At 48.1% G+C, this 17617-nt stretch overlaps 1 protein-coding gene across 2 annotated transcripts in view; it reads right to left on the minus strand.

The window, feature by feature from the left end:
* Window positions 1-72: 72 nt before the first annotated feature.
* The window catches only part of aplp2 (amyloid beta (A4) precursor-like protein 2), a 39655-nt gene continuing 22110 nt past the window's right edge, over window positions 73-17617 (minus strand). Inside the window, exons 2-14 of one of the 2 annotated variants that reach the window (XM_041242526.1) lie at window positions 16908-17081; window positions 13853-13982; window positions 7475-7587; window positions 6804-7045; window positions 6207-6403; window positions 4333-4500; window positions 3853-3983; window positions 3484-3558; window positions 3015-3173; window positions 2292-2420; window positions 1167-1266; window positions 674-847; window positions 129-440 (exon numbers count right to left, since the gene is read on the minus strand). In XM_041242526.1, coding sequence (XP_041098460.1) covers window positions 229-440; window positions 674-847; window positions 1167-1266; window positions 2292-2420; window positions 3015-3173; window positions 3484-3558; window positions 3853-3983; window positions 4333-4500; window positions 6207-6403; window positions 6804-7045; window positions 7475-7587; window positions 13853-13982; window positions 16908-17081 — 2004 coding nt within the window. In that variant the 3' untranslated portion in view covers window positions 129-228. Of the gene's footprint in view, window positions 441-673; window positions 848-1166; window positions 1267-2291; window positions 2421-3014; window positions 3174-3483; window positions 3559-3852; window positions 3984-4332; window positions 4501-6206; window positions 6404-6803; window positions 7046-7474; window positions 7588-13852; window positions 13983-16907; window positions 17082-17617 lie in introns of both variants that reach the window. The other variant, XM_041242527.1, reaches the window with a different exon arrangement.

A 17617-nucleotide genomic window follows, 5' to 3' on the forward strand; every position in this document is an offset into this window, starting at 1 on the left:
CCCTCGCGACTGTGACAATTTGACAGCTTTGAAATTTAAATGAATTCTGCAAAAGGCAGTGGGCTCGTTATCAGAATTCAGAAAACACAGAGCAGTTTGTGAATCTGCACCAGTGTGCAGTGCTGGGTCACAGGGTGAAGCAACATGAAGACACTGCTGAAGAACGGGATGACTAGGGCGAGGATCGGAGACAGCGTAAGGGACTACAGGACACCGAGAATGCAGAGCTCATGAACAGCGAAGAGGAATGGCGTGCTTAGAGTGGATGAGACAAGTGCATTCATTAAAATGAGGCTTCGTTACGATGAGAACAGCATGGAGAGACCTGGAGAGACTAGACGAGGCTGGGAATGAACTACAAGGAGATGAGACCTGGAACAGATGGGAAAACTCGGCAGCGCTAAAAAAAAACCAACCTTTCTTCATGGCCCTGGGTGAATCTGGGGAGTGCGCGCCAACACAGAGAAAAAGAAAGCAAGAGAAAACCAGAGAGAGAGCAGAGAGAAATTAAAACACTTTTCCCCCCCCAAAAGCAATCATTTCAGCCCAAGCAGGTGCGGACACTAAAAAAGGGGAGGGTGCCGATTCCAATGAAAGAAGAACATTTATCATCTGAAAGGGTATTTTCAGGGGGCAGGGTGCTAGCTGTGCCTGTCTCTGCAATGGGACTCACCCTCCAGTTCGGGCAGGGAGCCCAGTGTCTTGACTTGGACCGGTCGGTAGGGTTTGCCCTCCATGGCCGGAACCTCATCACTTTCCTCGGAGGACACCGTGACGTCTGGCTGGGACTCCGAGAGGGACGACACAAACTGGTCCATATCGGCTCTCTGCTCCTGCAGCAGCATGTCTGTGGGGCAGACTGCGAGTTAAACTGGGGCAGACTCCAACACGCTGGGGGCCGACAGCTCTCTTATCTGCATTACGTGCAGTAGAAGCTCAAAGTTACCACAACTAAAACAGAAAAGGGGCTCCTTGCTACTGCAGAAGACGTTCAGATCCGACTCTGTGCACTTCAACAGTTTGAAGACAGCTCTGCTGGTTGTTTTGTTAAAGTCAGTTTACAAATCCAGCACACACAAATTACTGGGAACAAAAGTTTTGGAGTTACCGACATTGCCTAACTTTGGGATTCTACTGCACAACAAAGGAAGACAGGCAGGCCTCACCAATCTCTCCCTGTATCTCCTCTGCCACGTACGGCACTTTGTAGAGCAGAGACAGGCTCTGGTTCATCCGCTCCTCGATCACGCGGAGGTGTGTCATCACCTGAGAGAGAGAGAGAGAGAGAGAAAACGGAGACAGTCGTCTTAATGTTGAGTGCATCACATAGCTTGTATCAGACACATGAAGATGTGCTGTACCGTTTAAATATTCTAATCACAGTACAGGACGTAGAGCAAGAAATACAACAGATTTTCACCCCACATTTCTCTTATGTGGGGCGGATATCAGCAGCGGACCTTACATCATCTATCTGGATTCAGATGTGCAGACACAGATCCCCTTCAAAAAGACAAGCCAGCCACAAAAAAAAAAAAAAAAAAAAAAAAAAGAAAAAAGCAGACCGAGAGACGAACAATTATTTTTCCATCTCTACCTCAGTGAGGAGATCTTTGACAGGGGGCGCTGTGGCAGGTTACGGCACTGCAGTCTTTTCCCACCATGCCAGTGCAGTATCTATCGCTCAACAGCAGAGGGCAGCAGTGGGCTTGAAAAGCACTGCAGACGCCAGCCTCCTGCTGCTGCTGCTGCTGTGCTGCAGAGACCCTTTTGCATCGCTGCTGAGAAGGCTAATGGAATCTGCAGGGCTTTACTGAAGGAGTCGAGTCCTGCGGCAAGGTGAAAGCTCATAATGTTTGCTCTAATCCCAGGCATCTGATCTTTATATTTGATTTGATTAATGTTTTTTCTTTTTTTTTTTGCACGTAACGCATATCAGATCTCCACACACAAAAATCTGTAGACTGGGGAAAAAGAACAGGTCTAGGTTTTGGTGAAAGCTTACGAAACCCAGCACTGTGCAATAAAGACTCCTACCGAAGAGCAGTTTGATCCATTCCAGGTCTTGCTGTGATCCTAATTAACCACCTTGTATAGGTAACAGGCTCAGGGCTAGCTAATTAAAAACTGATCTGAAATAGAAGTATTGTCAACTCGCTGCAGCCCTGTACACAGCGCCAGCAAACGCAGTCCCACTCAAAATGAGCACGGAGTAAAACCTGAACTGGCTCACACTGCTCTGCAAGGAAGGCTCCCTCCTGCCCCACTAGATCCCAGAGCCCTGGCCTCACCTGAGACTTCATCTGCTCAGCCTTCTCGGGGTCAACGGCCAGCAGGTGCTGGTAGTGGCGGAAGGTGTGCTGGCGATCCTTGTTCTCAGCGCGGACGTATCTCTTCAGAGCCTGCAGGATACGATGGGGCTGTGGAGAGAGAGAGAGAGAGAGAGACACACAGGAGAGCGGAAGAGCAAGAGCGAGGAGAGACAGTCAGAGAGAGACAGACAGACACAGAGAGAAGAGAGACAGACAGAGCGAGAGGAGAGAGAGTTAGGGACTGGGAGACACAGGTATCCTAGAGCTTTGTTCAACTTGTTCTTCTCACACAGATGCACGTTGCTTGTTAAATATGGACACTGCAGTTAATATAGCAAGTTGGAGTTGTGTGCACATTCCTTTTCTTTGTAATGAAAAAAAAATAAATAGCACACTATTTTTTGGGCAATCATTTGTTTTAATTGCCATGCAAATATCTTACAAGAGTAACATAAGCCAGGGATGGAAATAAGACTCATTGCATAGCAGTTTGCTCCATTCCTGGTTTTACGAGGTGTTCAGTAAGACATGCCTGACCTTGTTACCTCTACACTGATCAAGCTCACATTAAGACCTGGAATGGGTGAATCCGCTATGCAACAGGATCTTCCATCGCTGCAAGCTCTGCAAGCTCTGATTAACTGTAAATGATTCTATTTCTTCTGTTATTATTGGGAGTATATTAGGGCACGCTGGACTCACCCTGGGCGGGTCGGACTGCAGAGCTGCCAGGTAGTTCTCCAGAGCCACTCTGCGCCGATCGTTCAGCATGGCTTCAACCCGCGCCAGATGCGTCTCCACCAGCTGCTGCTTCTCACTGGCAGCCTCCTGCTCCAGAGACTCCACCATCGTCTGGAAGTGCTGCCGGGAGAGAGAGGAGGAGAGGAGTGGGTGAGAGAGAGAGAGCGAGAGGAGAGGAGTGGGTTAGAGGGAGAGAGAGAGAGAGAGAGAGAGAAAATGAGAGAGGACAGGAGTGGGTTAGAGAGAGGGAGGGAAAGGAGGGGAGATGAGAAAGAAAACAGAAGAGAATGTGATGTAGGAAGTAGGAAAAACAGACAAGACAGACAAACAGACATGGGTACAGGACAGACAGAACTGAACTGCAGTGGACACATCCTTTCCTGCAAGCACAGTGGACGGACAGGAGGGACGGTTGGACAGTGTCCTATACCTGGATGAGGGTCTGCCTCTCAGCCTTGGGTAGGTTCTTCGCTTGTCGCTCAGCCTCCTCCCACTCCTTCCTCACCTGCAGAGAAACAAAAACCGTGAGACCAAAAGCCTCAAACCCAGCTATACCATTTATAACAACAGCAGGACTTTTATTAACACTGCAGTGTCACCCCGCCCCTCCCCACACAGCAAGTGGTACAACCCTGTTTGTCTCGAAAGGACACAGTGTTTGTTCTTCGTTCTGTTTTTTATCTTGGAGGGTTCTGTACAGAGCAGAAACCTTCCCACGATACAGCAGAGGCGCCTCCTATAAACCCGGGGGTTGTTTTGTTTTGACCTACCACAAGGTCACAGAGAGACAGAGACGTACCCTCTCCATGCGCTTCCGGTGGCGCACCTCCAGCTGCTCCTTGGCTCTCTGGAAGCGGGCGTGCTCGTTCTCATCAGCCGGGGTCTCGAAGTACACGTCCACATCGTCCGTGGGCTGGGGGGTGGGGGGGACTGCGGGTGCAAGACAGACACACACGCGGTCAGCCCGTGGAAAGACAGACAACACACTGAGACAAGAGCAACCACAGCAGGGAGAGACACTTAAAACGGCTTCTAGTAAGGAGCGACTAAACAGACGCAGAGAAAGAAAGGGAGAGTCAGACGCAGAGAGACAGACAGACACCAAAGCAGACGCTAAAACAGACATGGATAGGAGGACGAAGTCGAGAGGACCAGAGCAGGACAGTTTCCTGCCGGCCTGAAGCGAGGACGGGACAGAGTGCAAGTGAGGACAGTGAAGCGATCCAGAACTTCAGAGCCCGGAATGAAGAACCGGCAGGGCGGGCCGGGCCCCACTTACTCAGGTGTTTGCACACGGCCATGCAGTACTCCTCTGACTCAAAATTGTTGCGGTTGCCGCCGCAGCCCCCATAGACGAACCGCACGCACCTCCGGGCGTCGACGTCGAAGTACCAGCGAGGCATCATGGCACGGCACGGCCCGGTCTCAGCGTCCAGAGAGCAGACAGCTGTCAGGGGAGACTGTTAGAGCAGGCTGCAACAACCATGAGCAGCACAGGGCACGGGGCAGAGCACCCTCCAACCAATGGGGTTCAAACAAGAAGAATCAAAACAAATCATAAATGGAACAAGCAGCACCAAGAAGAAGAAGCAGCAGCTATTTGTAACATGATCAGCTGATTACATGACTATTAATAATAATAATACTACAACAGTAAATAGTTAGAACATACAGTTAATCACACAAACAAACAATATAACATTTAAAAAGATCAATGTAGGGCTGTGTTTGAAGGTTCATTCGCTGGCCAGGAATTCCAAGATAGTGAGGGGTACCTATAGCGGTCGTAGTGCTTCAGTAAAATATGCACTGAATACCTTGTGTACAAGACAGTGTGAGAGAAGTGCGATGGTAGAACATGTTTGAAACATACAGAACATGCGCTAACACTACATTTTAAATTTGAAAACTGAGCACTGTCCGCCCCTCCCTGCTCCGTGGTGTCCAGAGGCAAAACTTTAATTTCTTCATTCTCCATCTCGACGGCAAAGCGTTGTAGTGTAAGCTATATTGAAAGAAAAGTCTCAAAACCCCTCTGCTGTTTGGTTAAACGCCCAGACGACCAAAATGCAAATTGTGCAAGCGACTCGCATCATGGAGGCACATCCAGTCTCTGGGGTCACTTGACAAACGTAAGTTCATATTAATATTTTTAGGTGGCAAAATAAATCAATGAGGTCTCAGAGAGTGGAAGGGAAGGATGAAACGAGGAATCCAACAGCAGATTCCTTGAAAGCCTCTTTCAATGGAGATTTGCCGTTGGAAAGACCAGGATGACGAGGGCTGGTGCAAAGGTGTCAGACCTGAGCCTCTCGTACCCCTGTGCGACAGAATTACAATGACTCTTGGTTGTAAATCTCCCTCCTGCCCTGTGAGGGTGCTAAGCAGCGAGAACAGAGTTCCCTGGACGGGCTGGTCTGAAAGTTCTTTCCCAGGGTTCAAGGGAAGTCGGCAGGCTAAAAAAAGGGGCGGGACTCCGTTGCATTAACCCGGAAGGGAAACGATGTGGCAGCCGCTGACTGGAGAGTCGGCTGCTCTCGTTTACCAAGGAGTCATGTGTGACAGCGTAAGAGGGAACAGAGAATCGCTTCCTTCGCTTTGGTTTGTGTTTTGAACCTAGAAGGACTGCGAGAGACCCCAGTGAAAAGTAGCAATATCGTGAGTGTTTTGTTTGTTTGTAATTTGTCTTGTTTGTAAATTGCTAGACAGTGAACATGTTTCCAGAGCCGTCGCAGTGGGCCAGCACAAAGCTGGAACAGCACTTTGCCACTGTCACAATAATAAACCTGTATCACCCACCGCGAGCACTACTGCACGCACCCAGGACTGGTGACCGTGTTTGTATTATTGTGGGGCAGTTATTATTGCTTATAATTGGGACTGCAATCCCGTTGTCATCTGCATGCAGTATACAATGGTGTGTACTGCCAGGAGATTACCGTTTGGTCACCAGACCTGGAAACTATAAATAAACCTTTTCCAAACCAGACTACAATCCTCTCTGTTTGCTTCATTCACACACTGCATCACTCCTGCACCTATCCACTCTGCCACTTTGTCACACCCTGTCATTGGCCCTGCCCTCCCAAGGTGAGCCCTCTCACACACCCCTGTCATTGGCCCTGCCCTCCCAAGGTGAGCCCACTCACATACCCTTGAGATCTTGGGACTCCTTGTCTGCGGGGCTCCTGTCCTGTGTGGTCTTGAGTCCCTCGGTGTCTCTGTAGTCCTTCTCTTCCTCGTCCTCGTACACATAGTCCAGATCCTCCTCTTCCTCCTCCTGCTCTTCCTGCGGCTCGTCCCTCGCGCCTTCCTCTCCCTCGTCACGCCCGGTCTCTGTGGGCACCTCACTGACCGACATAAACGGGCGCATTAGGGTTGCGATGCATGTCACAGTGTGCGGGTCACAACACACACTGCAAACTGCATGCAGACAATTCTACGAAAAACTAGGAAACGTTTGAATCAATATACCGGCAAGCTCAGGACTGAAGGATGACGACACATTACCAAAAATACATTTGATATTGCCATTGCTCTACTTTTCCATTAGTCCAATACCGATATAGCATCTGTCATTCTTAAAAGGAGCAGCAAATATCATGCATCAAGACAAGAGGTCATTACAATACAGAGATAGAAAGAAGACTCATTTTGCACAGCAGCTTGTCACCTGTACACTGTGGCTATTAAGCCAGCATTAAACACTTATCATATAGTCCTTTTAATCTCCAGGGGGTCACAAGTTACCTCTTAGCCATGAAATCCTCATCATCATCATCATCTTCCTCCTCCTCCTCCTCCTCCTCGTCCCTCCTCCCCTCCTCCTCCTCCTCCTCCTCCTCCTGGGCAGGGCTCTCTCGGGGCAGGCTGGGCTCGTCTCCCAGCCTGTTCTGAGGGCAGCACACATACTCTGTGCCGTGGAAGTTGTCGACGCCGCAGGGCAGCAGCATGCCGTAGCTGTGCAGGATCATCACGTCGCTGGAGCAGGCCTGCAGCAAGGGCACAGTATTACAACACTGGAGACCTCCTGACTCACACAGCCCTTTCAGATGGATTTAAGAGGGCTCTTGCTTTTAGGACTGTGTTAAAAAAAAGGACTTATTTAAAGCCCACCCTGAGTCATTCAGTCAAGATTGTAGTTCTTGGAAACCTTTTAGACAGCGTTGGTTAGTTTACTCTCATTTTTTCTCAGCGCTCTTGACCTAAGTTTTAAAAACACAGCATCATCTTTTGGGTTTGTTTTTCATTTATCGTATTTATTATTATTATCTCCAGAGATTCCGATTGCTGTTCCATTATTAATTTCGACTGTTCTTTTCTGGTAAGGATATTGCTTTCGACTCTGGAATGCACAATGCTTTGCAGTCTCGTGCTCAGGCTGCGTGGATCTCGCTGTGTTCTGCAGTGCCGTGCCTCACCTCCTTGGCCACTCCGTGCCAGTGCTGGTGGCTCTCGCACACGTCCATCCTCTCCTTGTGGAAGAACTTGCACTTCTCAGGAACCAGCAACACGTCGCTCACAAACTCACCGACTGCAAACAGGAGAGAGGGGCTATTAGGGGGGTGATGATCACCATATCAGGGATGGGACTAAGACTGCCACTGTACAGCAGCTTGATCCATTCCTGGTTTTATTAAGAGCTTAATCACACACACCTGAGCTTGCTCTGATACACAATGGCTAAGATCAAGCTTGTAGTAAAACCTAGAGTGGGTGAAACTGCAGTATATTACTTCTATCCCTGCATATCTACGTAGCATTTACGATCAAAGTGCCGACACATTAAATCAAGCGAAATAATTGAATAAGGCTGCTGTAGGAGCCATCAAACCCTCTACTAATCTCAAACTAGGTGGAAGATTCAGCCCTAAGGGCAGAGAAATCTAAGGAATAAAATTAAAATTTAAAAAACTGTGTTTAGCAACCAGCCAAAAAGCACAGCTCATTCCTTCTAGCTGCTAGAATTGCCCCGATGAAACTGTCAACCCTGGGCTTGAAAACAGACCCCTATTTGATTTTATACACGTTCCTGTGCAGTTTTAGGATTCTAATGGAGCAGACAGTTATTCCTTCTGCAGCCGCTCAAAGCGCTCCCCAGACAGACAGCTAGTCTATAAAAAGAAGATAGACCGGCAGAGAAAATCGTTACTCTTGAAATTGTTTTCACCAGCGCAGCTGCAAAGCTGTACCGTTCCGTCTTTCAAATATCGTTTTGTTTAAAAAAAAAAACGGGCAGAGGGGAAGACAGCTCAGATGAAGCGCTCTCCGCATCAAAACAGGGCGAGCCGAGTTGCGCTCAGTGTACGAGTCAGTTCTCCAACACAGATCCATCAAAGAAACCTGGATAATGAAACGCAGCATCAAGCTTTAAAAACAAAAACAGCTTTCCACTGCAGAACACAAAAACGAGAGTTCAGGGGCTGTCAGAGGATCAAGGAGGAGGAAACACTGTCACTGCACAGGGATTAGGGTCCTTAAAGGAAGGGATCTGGGTTCGATCAGTGCTGGTAAACCTCAGGCCTATAGATTTGAGCAAAGGGTTTTTTTTTTTTTTTTTTTTTTTATAGAAAACCTTCCTAGTCATTTAAAAAGCACAGGTGCGCCATTTTCAATTGTGTAAGGCAGAGCTACTTTAAGTGTCCCAAAAACATGAAGGGTTTTTAATGATTTAAGTGACTTTAGAAAGATGCACTGTACAGTCGCCCACAAACTGTGGTAAAAGGATAGGAAAGTGTAGTAAAGTGTGGTAGAGCATTGTGAAAGGCATGGTAATCTGTGGGAAACCATGATAAAAAGCACAGGAGGAAACTGGTAAAACCACGATATAAAGCAAGTATTTGTACTTTTCATTTCTGAGACGCCCCATGCCAGGCTCCGGGGAATTCGCAGCGTTGGCAGGTCCTGTTTGGGAGCTCAGCAGATTTACAGGCAGCGCTTGTGTTACAAAAACACTTCAGAACAAAAGCAGCGGGGCAGAGAGCCTGCCCCCTAGAGTCAGAGGCGAGAGGGTCGGGTTTAAACACGACTCCTCGTTTAAAAACAAGGGCTTTCCCGGGATGGGTGCGGACTGTTTTTTACACAGGCCAGGCGACCACCATTACCCTTTTTAAAAAAGTACCATAGAGGAAGCACAGCAGGTGCAATATAAGCATAATGAAAGCACTGTGAAACCATGGGAAAGCCCAATAGATATGCCAAGCAGCAAGAATACAACAAAAACACAAACCACTGTAGAACCATGGGAAGTCCTGTCCCTGCATGGTTTCAACGCCCTGTGTGTGGTTTGTGGTGAGGTTGCAAGACAGCTCAACCCAAACTGGGTGGGTCGTCTCTCTCTCTCTCTCTCTCTCTCTCTCTCTCTCTCTCTCTCTCTCTCTCTCTCTCTCTCTCTCTCTCTCTCTCTCTCTCTCTCTCTCTCTCTCTCTCTCTCTCTCTCTCTCTCTCTCTCTCTCTCTCTCTCTCTCTCTCTCTCTCTCTCTCTCTCTCTCTCTCTCTCTCTGTACCAGTACTTGCATCATCTTATACCTGCACTGGGCTGCTCCAGACCTTGCTGTATTCTACTACTGCTCTTCATTCTAACTACTTCCTGGATCTTGTATTTGATTTTATTCTTCTAGGTATCCGTATTCAGGTTTTTTGTAAATGCTCTTATTTGAAATCATTCTCATCCATTCATCGTACTCACTACGTGCTCTTACTGGACTTTACTCACAGAAGCAAATATTGTAACTGCCCTTCGTCGAACCTGCTCTTATGTAATTATTTACTGCATTCTCTATTCTTTGCTCTTATTTGAATGTGATCTTTATGCTACTGATTTTTAACTGCTATTATCTGTAATAGGATACTCTGTAATGTGATGCTTTGTAACAAATTGTAAGTCGCCCTGGATAAGAAATAAAGAAGAAACTGATCTGCAGTTTAGTTTTCTACAGTATATAAAAATCGAATTACAGAAGCTAAATAAATCATGCAAACGTTAATGGATTTCATAGATTTTCTGTTTCCCCACATGGAAGCAGTGCACCATTTGAGGAGCTCTCTCGGGGAAAGGCAAGCCTGCTTCAAAGCCAGAATTGCTTTTTAATGATGAAAAGCCGCAACGAGCCGTCATAACACCCCTCGATCTATTTCACAGAGGCAATTTAATAAATCTGTGTTCAACCCAAACCTGGGCAGCAATGCGCTCCTCCTGCCACCTGTGCCTGCAGACAACGCACCTCTTCAAGACCATGATGCTTTCTGCAGTCCTGCAGTTACCTGCCTGCCCCGCCTCCCCCTTTCTCTCCCACTGCAAAGCTCTCCATCAACCTCCACTTCTGGAACGGATTCATTTAAACAGATCAGGCTGCAAGGAATCAATAGCCCACCACAGTAAATAAATCAATGCACATGAATAAGCTAAACACAGCAGTGAAGCAGACTACCCAGAGACTGCTTTGCACCCTTACTGTCTGCAGCATGACTGGACTGACCGCTATCCAGACGCACACGCACGACCGTAAGGAACACAGGTTTTATAATATGGGGCGGGTCTGTAGAAATGAGACTGCCGCTGTGTACCAGTATGTCCCCACTTCCATCTGAACACAACGGGTGCAGGTTACAGCTCTAATTGTGTCGCGAAGGACAATTCACATTTCAATCCTCTGTGTGTTCCAGCCCCCCTCCCTTCCTCGATACCCAGACCGTTTTCTAATTATGCAGACCAAGCTCAGCTGATCAACAGCCTTTAATTGAAGCAAGCGCAAGCTTGTTCGGAAGTTGCCAGAAAACGACTTGCAATGTTAAAGTGGTCTGCAGAGGCACCCGACAACTAGACAATTAGCACCACTTCAGTGGGTAGCATTAGCCTGTTCACATCACATTCTTACACTGCGGTTACACGAACAAGACGTGACCATGCAACAGCGAGACGTGAAGCCTTCATGCCGTGGGCTAGCAAGGTGCAAGGCTTACAGGGGACTCAAACATGAGAGCGGAGTGCTTGGTATATTTCTTTTCAATAATTGCCAAGGGGAAAATAAACCCTCAAAGCAACAGTAATGCAAAATCGGTACCATCTACCGGATTTATTACATTCTGCTGGGATGAAGGTCATTTCTGCTTCCCTTGTTTCAGATAACAGACGACACATTGTCTGCACACGTTTCTTTAAGAAAAAACACTGCAGATAGCATTCAGCTACTTGGCTGGGGTTTCTAATGATGGGGAAGGCAGTATTTGACCTCCACAATTCTATTTAGAAGATGAATACTGGTTTCCCACAGACTGTCACATGTTGCTGTGCAGATATGAATACAAGAGAGAGTGTAGGCTTGACAATCACAATAAGGGCTTTGAAGGGATCTAAGTCTGAAATAAAAATATTTTTACCTTTAAAATTTCGAGTGACTAATCATTGTGTTATTTGGTTTTCCCCTCAATTTGGAATGTCCAATTTTGTTTTGTCTCCTCGTGCATTGAGTCCCCACACAGCACAGCCGTCCTGAGGGCGTGCGAGCGCCCTCCGATCTCACGAGCCTGAAGCCAGAATCGATTTTATGCCGAGCAGTCCAGAGAAGAGGTGGATCCCGGAGAACAGAGCTCAGCCCTGCCTCTTATTCACTCTGAATGTGCTCCGTGTGTGCCCGGTAGGGTTCGCTGTTTGCGCGATGAAGAGAAGCAATCCCTGCCTGTTTCCCCCGGGAGAGCCAGAAACAATGTGACACCCCCTTCTGAGTTGTAGCAAAAGTTCTGTCTCTTTGCCCGGCCTGGACGCAAACGGGCAGCGTCCAAGCTGTGCGACTCATCCTGCGCTCCCCACAGCAGGGCTTTCACTGGATGAGCCACTCGAGGGACACCTGGTCTCAAGCAGACTTAACAGAGACCTCTTCTCACGGTTAATGACCCACAGCCAGGAGAGGGTTAGAATGCAAACCAGGCTGCCCGCTGACCAACCCCATGTCCAAGGCTGACCTTTGGGGGAAAAGTCACGAGTTTTACTTTTGACCCACCGAGCTGGGCAAACAGACCCCAGGGTAGGAGCTGCACCATGCATATTGGGGAAGTCTTATAGTGGGGATATCAGATAGCAAATTAAAGGTGTGTTTTCTGCTCACATCATTTATGATGTTTGCCACTGAAAAGTGAGAAAATAAAACAGACTAGATGAAAGCTGATGTCAGTTCATCAGAAATCCGCACAGTCAGCAAACCCCCCCCCTCGCGGTCCTCTGCGCTGCCGGCTCCATTGTCAGCCCATTTCACAGTTCAGCGACAGCGCTAATAGCTTTTCCATCCCATAAAGCACACCGCTCCATCAGGGATGGGGGGGTAAGTGCTTGCTCTCTACATCGAGGCACAAATTCAAGCATCAGATCTGAAAACCACCCTGCCACGGTACACACAGGGTCCTGCAACAAGCCATCTTATTTTACCCCTTTCAAAAAAAACATCATCAGACAGAATGATTAAGTTTAGTAGAAATCCACTCAGCAAGTCTGTGAGATTAAAAGGCTAAGCGCGTTATTTTCTTTCATTATTTATTTTTGTATGGCTGTTAAGGGAGTGACTCGCACACAGGGTTTTTGGCAGGTTTCTCCAGTTTTAAGGTCACTGCATTGGCTTGCTGTGAAGCGGTGCATTGAATCCTGGCACAGTGAAAGTGACAAGGGTGCTCTGTGCGCAGTATTGGAGTGGGAGGAAAGTTAACTCCTCTTGGGATTACAGTTTCTAGGTGTTACATCAATCTAGTCCTGCTGTAGCACCAGTAAAACACAAAGCTGCGTCACAAACTCCTCCACTAGATATCCCGAAGCTATGCTTGCCTGGGGGGGTGGTGCTCACGTGTTTGTGAATTAATTCTCTCACTGCAGAGCCCTGTAGCTGAACCACTGTTTCTAATGCAGTCTGATGCCAGTGTTCAAATGCAGTGATCTCCACAACCCTTAGAGCAGTCAGCTGACAGGGGAGGGGCCCCATGCTGTCAGCACAGGGCCCTTCACAGTAGTCAGCTGACAGGGGAGGGGCCCCATGCTGTCAGCGCAGGGCTCTTCACAGCAGTCTGTGTCCCTTTTATTGGAACGCATTGTCAAAACACATAACCTGAAAAAGGCGCCAACAGCGTTTTTGTCCATTCAGTGCAGGGTTCTGGTGCTCCGTGAAGGGAAGGCAAACCGCTGCGACTGCTGAGAGCAGCATGAATCGGAAAGGAGAATCGGCCCTATCAGAGCGTCAGAAACACAGGGAGACGCAATGCAGTAGAGGCACCAGGAAACACGCACTAAAAGCACGGTCTGATCGATCAAACACAACCACACCTACAGAGAGCACAACTCAGGTGAGAGTCGACACTTCCTGCTGGCTTTGCACAGCCGATTAGAATCCTTCAGGACTTGCAGGGCAAGCTAAATAAATCATTTCGACGAGGAGCCTTTCAATGTCTTCAAGTAGAATCAATGACTTCCAGAAGCGTTTTCTCATTCAGCGTTGGAAATAAAGACTCCCACTGCATAGCAGTTTGATCCATTCCTGGTTTTACTAGGAGGTTAACAGGACACACCTGAGCGTGTTACCTAGACACTGGGTTTAATCAAGCTTGTATTACAAACTGGACTGGGTGAAACTGCTATGCAATAGGAGTCTTATTCCCCACCCCGGGCATTGTGCAGGATCAGACTTCTTGTAATATTTGATTTTAGTTCTACTGAGTGTTTAACAGCTATAGCTAATCAGCCAGTGAATCATGTATCTGTTACACATGTGTGTATAATGCCAGGCAGGATGAGGGGCAGCTGAATCACAAGCAGGACTCACCCAGGCATTTGTAGGGGACGACGATGTGGGCGTGGCCTTTGCACTGCTTCTTCCCCTTCTTGCACCAGTTCTCAATCCTCATTGGCTGGTTGGCTTCCACAACATTGGTGATCTGCAGCTCAGGGTACATCTGCAACATTAAGAAGAAATAGAATGAACGAATCATAGCGGAGAGCGCTTCAATGATCACATTCGCCGAACACATTGCTTATTGATCGGCAGCCTAGTGCAATACCAGCCAGCACACACGCACAGGGGATCCTCAGAATAAAGTCATGACAATTGCACCAAGACATACCTGCATTTGTATGAAGCAGAGCCGATCAGATTTTATCCAAATGCAAAGCAAAACAAGGGGTGATATCAGTTTGCTGACGAGTGGTGTAAAATCAGGGCAGTTCTCGTGCGAGACGGACATGCCGAGCGAGGATTCAAGCAGCTCATTAAAATACATTTCTTTATGCAAATGGTTCATGGAAATCCAGTTTCACGTATGCAAATTGCATCTCCAGAAAAAAACAAACCTACTGTTTAAAATTTAAAAACCACCTACTGCTTAAAATGAATGTTTGTTGCTTTACTGTATCTGCAATGCACAAAATTCCCCAAGAGGTAAAACCCTACAGTGCCGAGGAACAGCGCACTCGTAACACAGTAGAAGGCTTGTGTGGATTTGCAGCTGCACCGTGAATCCAAGGCTCCCGATTACAGTCATTACAGAATGACCACGTCCCTCAACTGGTTTTCTTCATTCTCTTTAAAAACACTGATCGGTGATCTTAGAGCCACACTGCCACTTCCTCTCCCCCTCTCTCCCCAGTGAAATACACACTGCACACCCCTAACCACACTGCCACTTCCTCTCTCCCTCTCTCCCCAGTGAAATACACACTGCCACCCCTAACCACACTGCCACTGCCTCCCTCCCTCTCTCCCCAGTGAAATACACACTGCACACCCCTAACCACACTGCCACTGCCTCCCTCCCTCTCTCCCCAGTGAAATACACACTGCACACCCCTAACCACACTGCCACTTCCTCCCTCCCCTCTCTCCCCAGTGAAATACACACTGCACACCCCTAACCACACTGCCACTGCCTCCCTCCCTCTCTCCCCAGTGAAATGCACACTGCACACCCCTAACCACACTGCCACTGCCTCCCTCCCTCTCTCCCCAGTGAAATACACACTGCACACCCCTAACCACACTGCCACTGCCTCCCTCCCTCTCTCCCCAGTGAAATACACACTGCCCACCCCTAACCACACTGCCACTGCCTCCCTCCCTCTCTCCCCAGTGAAATACACACTGCCCACCCCTAACCACACTGCCACTGCCTCCCTCCCTCTCTCCCCAGTGAAATACACACTGCACACCCCTAACCACACTGCCACTTCCTCCCCCCCTCTCTCCCCAGTGAAATACACACTGCCACCCCTAACCACACTGCCACTTCCTCCCTCCCTCTCTCCCCAGTGAAATACACACTGCACACCCCTAACCACACTGCCACTGCCTCCCTCCCTCTCTCCCCAGTGAAATACACACTGCACACCCCTAACCACACTGCCACTGCCTCCCTCCCTCTCTCCCCAGTGAAATACACACTGCCCACCCCTAACCACACTGCCACTGCCTCCCTCCCTCTCTCCCCAGTGAAATACACACTGCCCACCCCTAACCACACTGCCACTGCCTCCCTCCCTCTCTCCCCAGTGAAATACACACTGCCCACCCCTAACCACACTGCCACTGCCTCCCTCCCTCTCTCCCCAGTGAAATACACACTGCCCACCCCTAACCACACTGCCACTGCCTCCCTCCCTCTCTCCCCAGTGAAATGCACACTGCACACCCCTAACCACACTGCCACTGCCTCCCTCCCTCTCTCCCCAGTGAAATACACACTGCCCACCCCTAACCACACTGCTCAATTCCAACTGAAATCATTCTATTTTAAGAATAAACAAGATGAAACTTAAGACACATGTGCTTGTATCTTTGGAGTCGACTGGAAAACACAGCCAGACTTCACAGCTCCTTCTGGCCCCGGGTTCACACAGAGTGCACACATGTTAAAATATTTAGGCTATATTGAAACAACTCCTGTATAATGTTGTAAAGAAGAAAAATAAAAATCACAAGTTTATCTATCCTGCATATTTATAGCTTTGTGGAGAGCTGCAAATCACCACAAATGTAAGCAGCTGACACTTCAATTGTTTCACTGGGAATGGTGAAATGAGCCCCAATCTACAAGGTCTAATTAATGTCTAAATCGATATCTGTAGACAGACAAGCACAGTTCTAAATTAAGTTATTTGCCGTTTTATTCATTTTACTTTCCTCGTTTCTACAAAGGTATCAGTCAAGCGTTCATTACACCCAGCTGAATAAATTCAAATTGATGCTGGAGTGATACGCTCCAAAATACAGCACTAGTGGAAAACAGCAGAGCAGGGATCGCGTCACAGAAACAAAAGGGCTTCTTTTAATTGTTTTATTGTTGTCCAAAAAAAAAAAAAAAAAAAAAAAGGGTAAATAGCCCTTTCTGAAGCCCTTTTTACAAGCGCTCGATTGCAAGAGATGAGGATCAGGAATATCATCGCAGTCTAATCAGAGAGGACACTACTGGGGCTCCAGCGAGGGAGGGAGCAGCCCTGGAAAGTCTATTCAAGCAGTCCGGTCGAGGTGTTCCTTCATGCCAGATCTAAACCTGAACAAAAGAGATATCTGGAGGGTAAAACAGGATCATAATATCTAGTAGTGGAAGTACTGCAAGAGAGCGGACTGAATTCAGGCTACAGCTGCTCGAAGAAAAACAGGTTTGCAAATGCATCAGCCTACCGTTTAAACTATTCAATGCAAACCTCTGGAAATAAAGTGGTCTGAATTAAAAGTCTGGCTGTACCGTCCCACAGCTATTACATTAGGGACTGTTTTGGCAGGTTTGTGTGATTTAAGGGAGAGCAAACTTCAGTTCTATACCTTTGGCTGCCTGCCCCCAGCTCTGAAAGTGATGTCACAATGCCCTGGCGTCCCGCCATCTTACCTCCTGACAGTACTGCAGCACGGCCTCCTTGGTTCCCAGGCAGCTCTTGGTGCCCGAGGTGTCTGGCTCCCAGTTGCCGGTCTGGATGTTGACGTGCATGTTGAGCTTCCCACAGAACATGGCCACCTGGGGCTCGGCCACCGCAAACCCCGTGCCTGCGTTCGCTGCCAGAGCCTGCGGGGGACAAGAGGAGAAAGACGTCAAAGCGGAGGAATCCTCACGGGTCACTGGAGCGATAGGAGACAGACAGGACAGCAATGTCTCCTTCCACTTATACAGCAGCAGAGTCGTGTTAAAAAGCACAGGAGATCTACAGGTGTGACATTTGCACAAAAACGTAAGTACAGGCTATTCAACCCATCAATTCTTGTCCAGTTCCTAGTACAATAGCCGATTGCTACCCCTAAACTGTGCCCAGTAAGGTCTCCAAAGATCAACGATTCAGCGTCAACAAAACAGTTGGGTATGCGCCATGGAGTTTAAAAAATAAAAAAAGAAAGCATTTCCTATGTAAATATTATCTAGAGTTAACAACTTAGAACCCGACGACCGTACCATGCAGCGTGGGGGGGGGTGGAATGAAAACACCCCTCTCCAGCATTGGTTCAGCTCCCCTGCGGCTCTAATCCCACAGGATTGGAATTTAATATTTGAGCAGCAGGCTTTTAATCCAAAGAACAAGCAAACTGGCACTCTTAGTACGTCCAGGT

Source organism: Polyodon spathula, unplaced genomic scaffold, assembly GCF_017654505.1.
Source record: "Polyodon spathula isolate WHYD16114869_AA unplaced genomic scaffold, ASM1765450v1 scaffolds_1312, whole genome shotgun sequence".
NCBI classification, from domain to species: Eukaryota; Metazoa; Chordata; class Actinopteri; order Acipenseriformes; family Polyodontidae; genus Polyodon; species Polyodon spathula.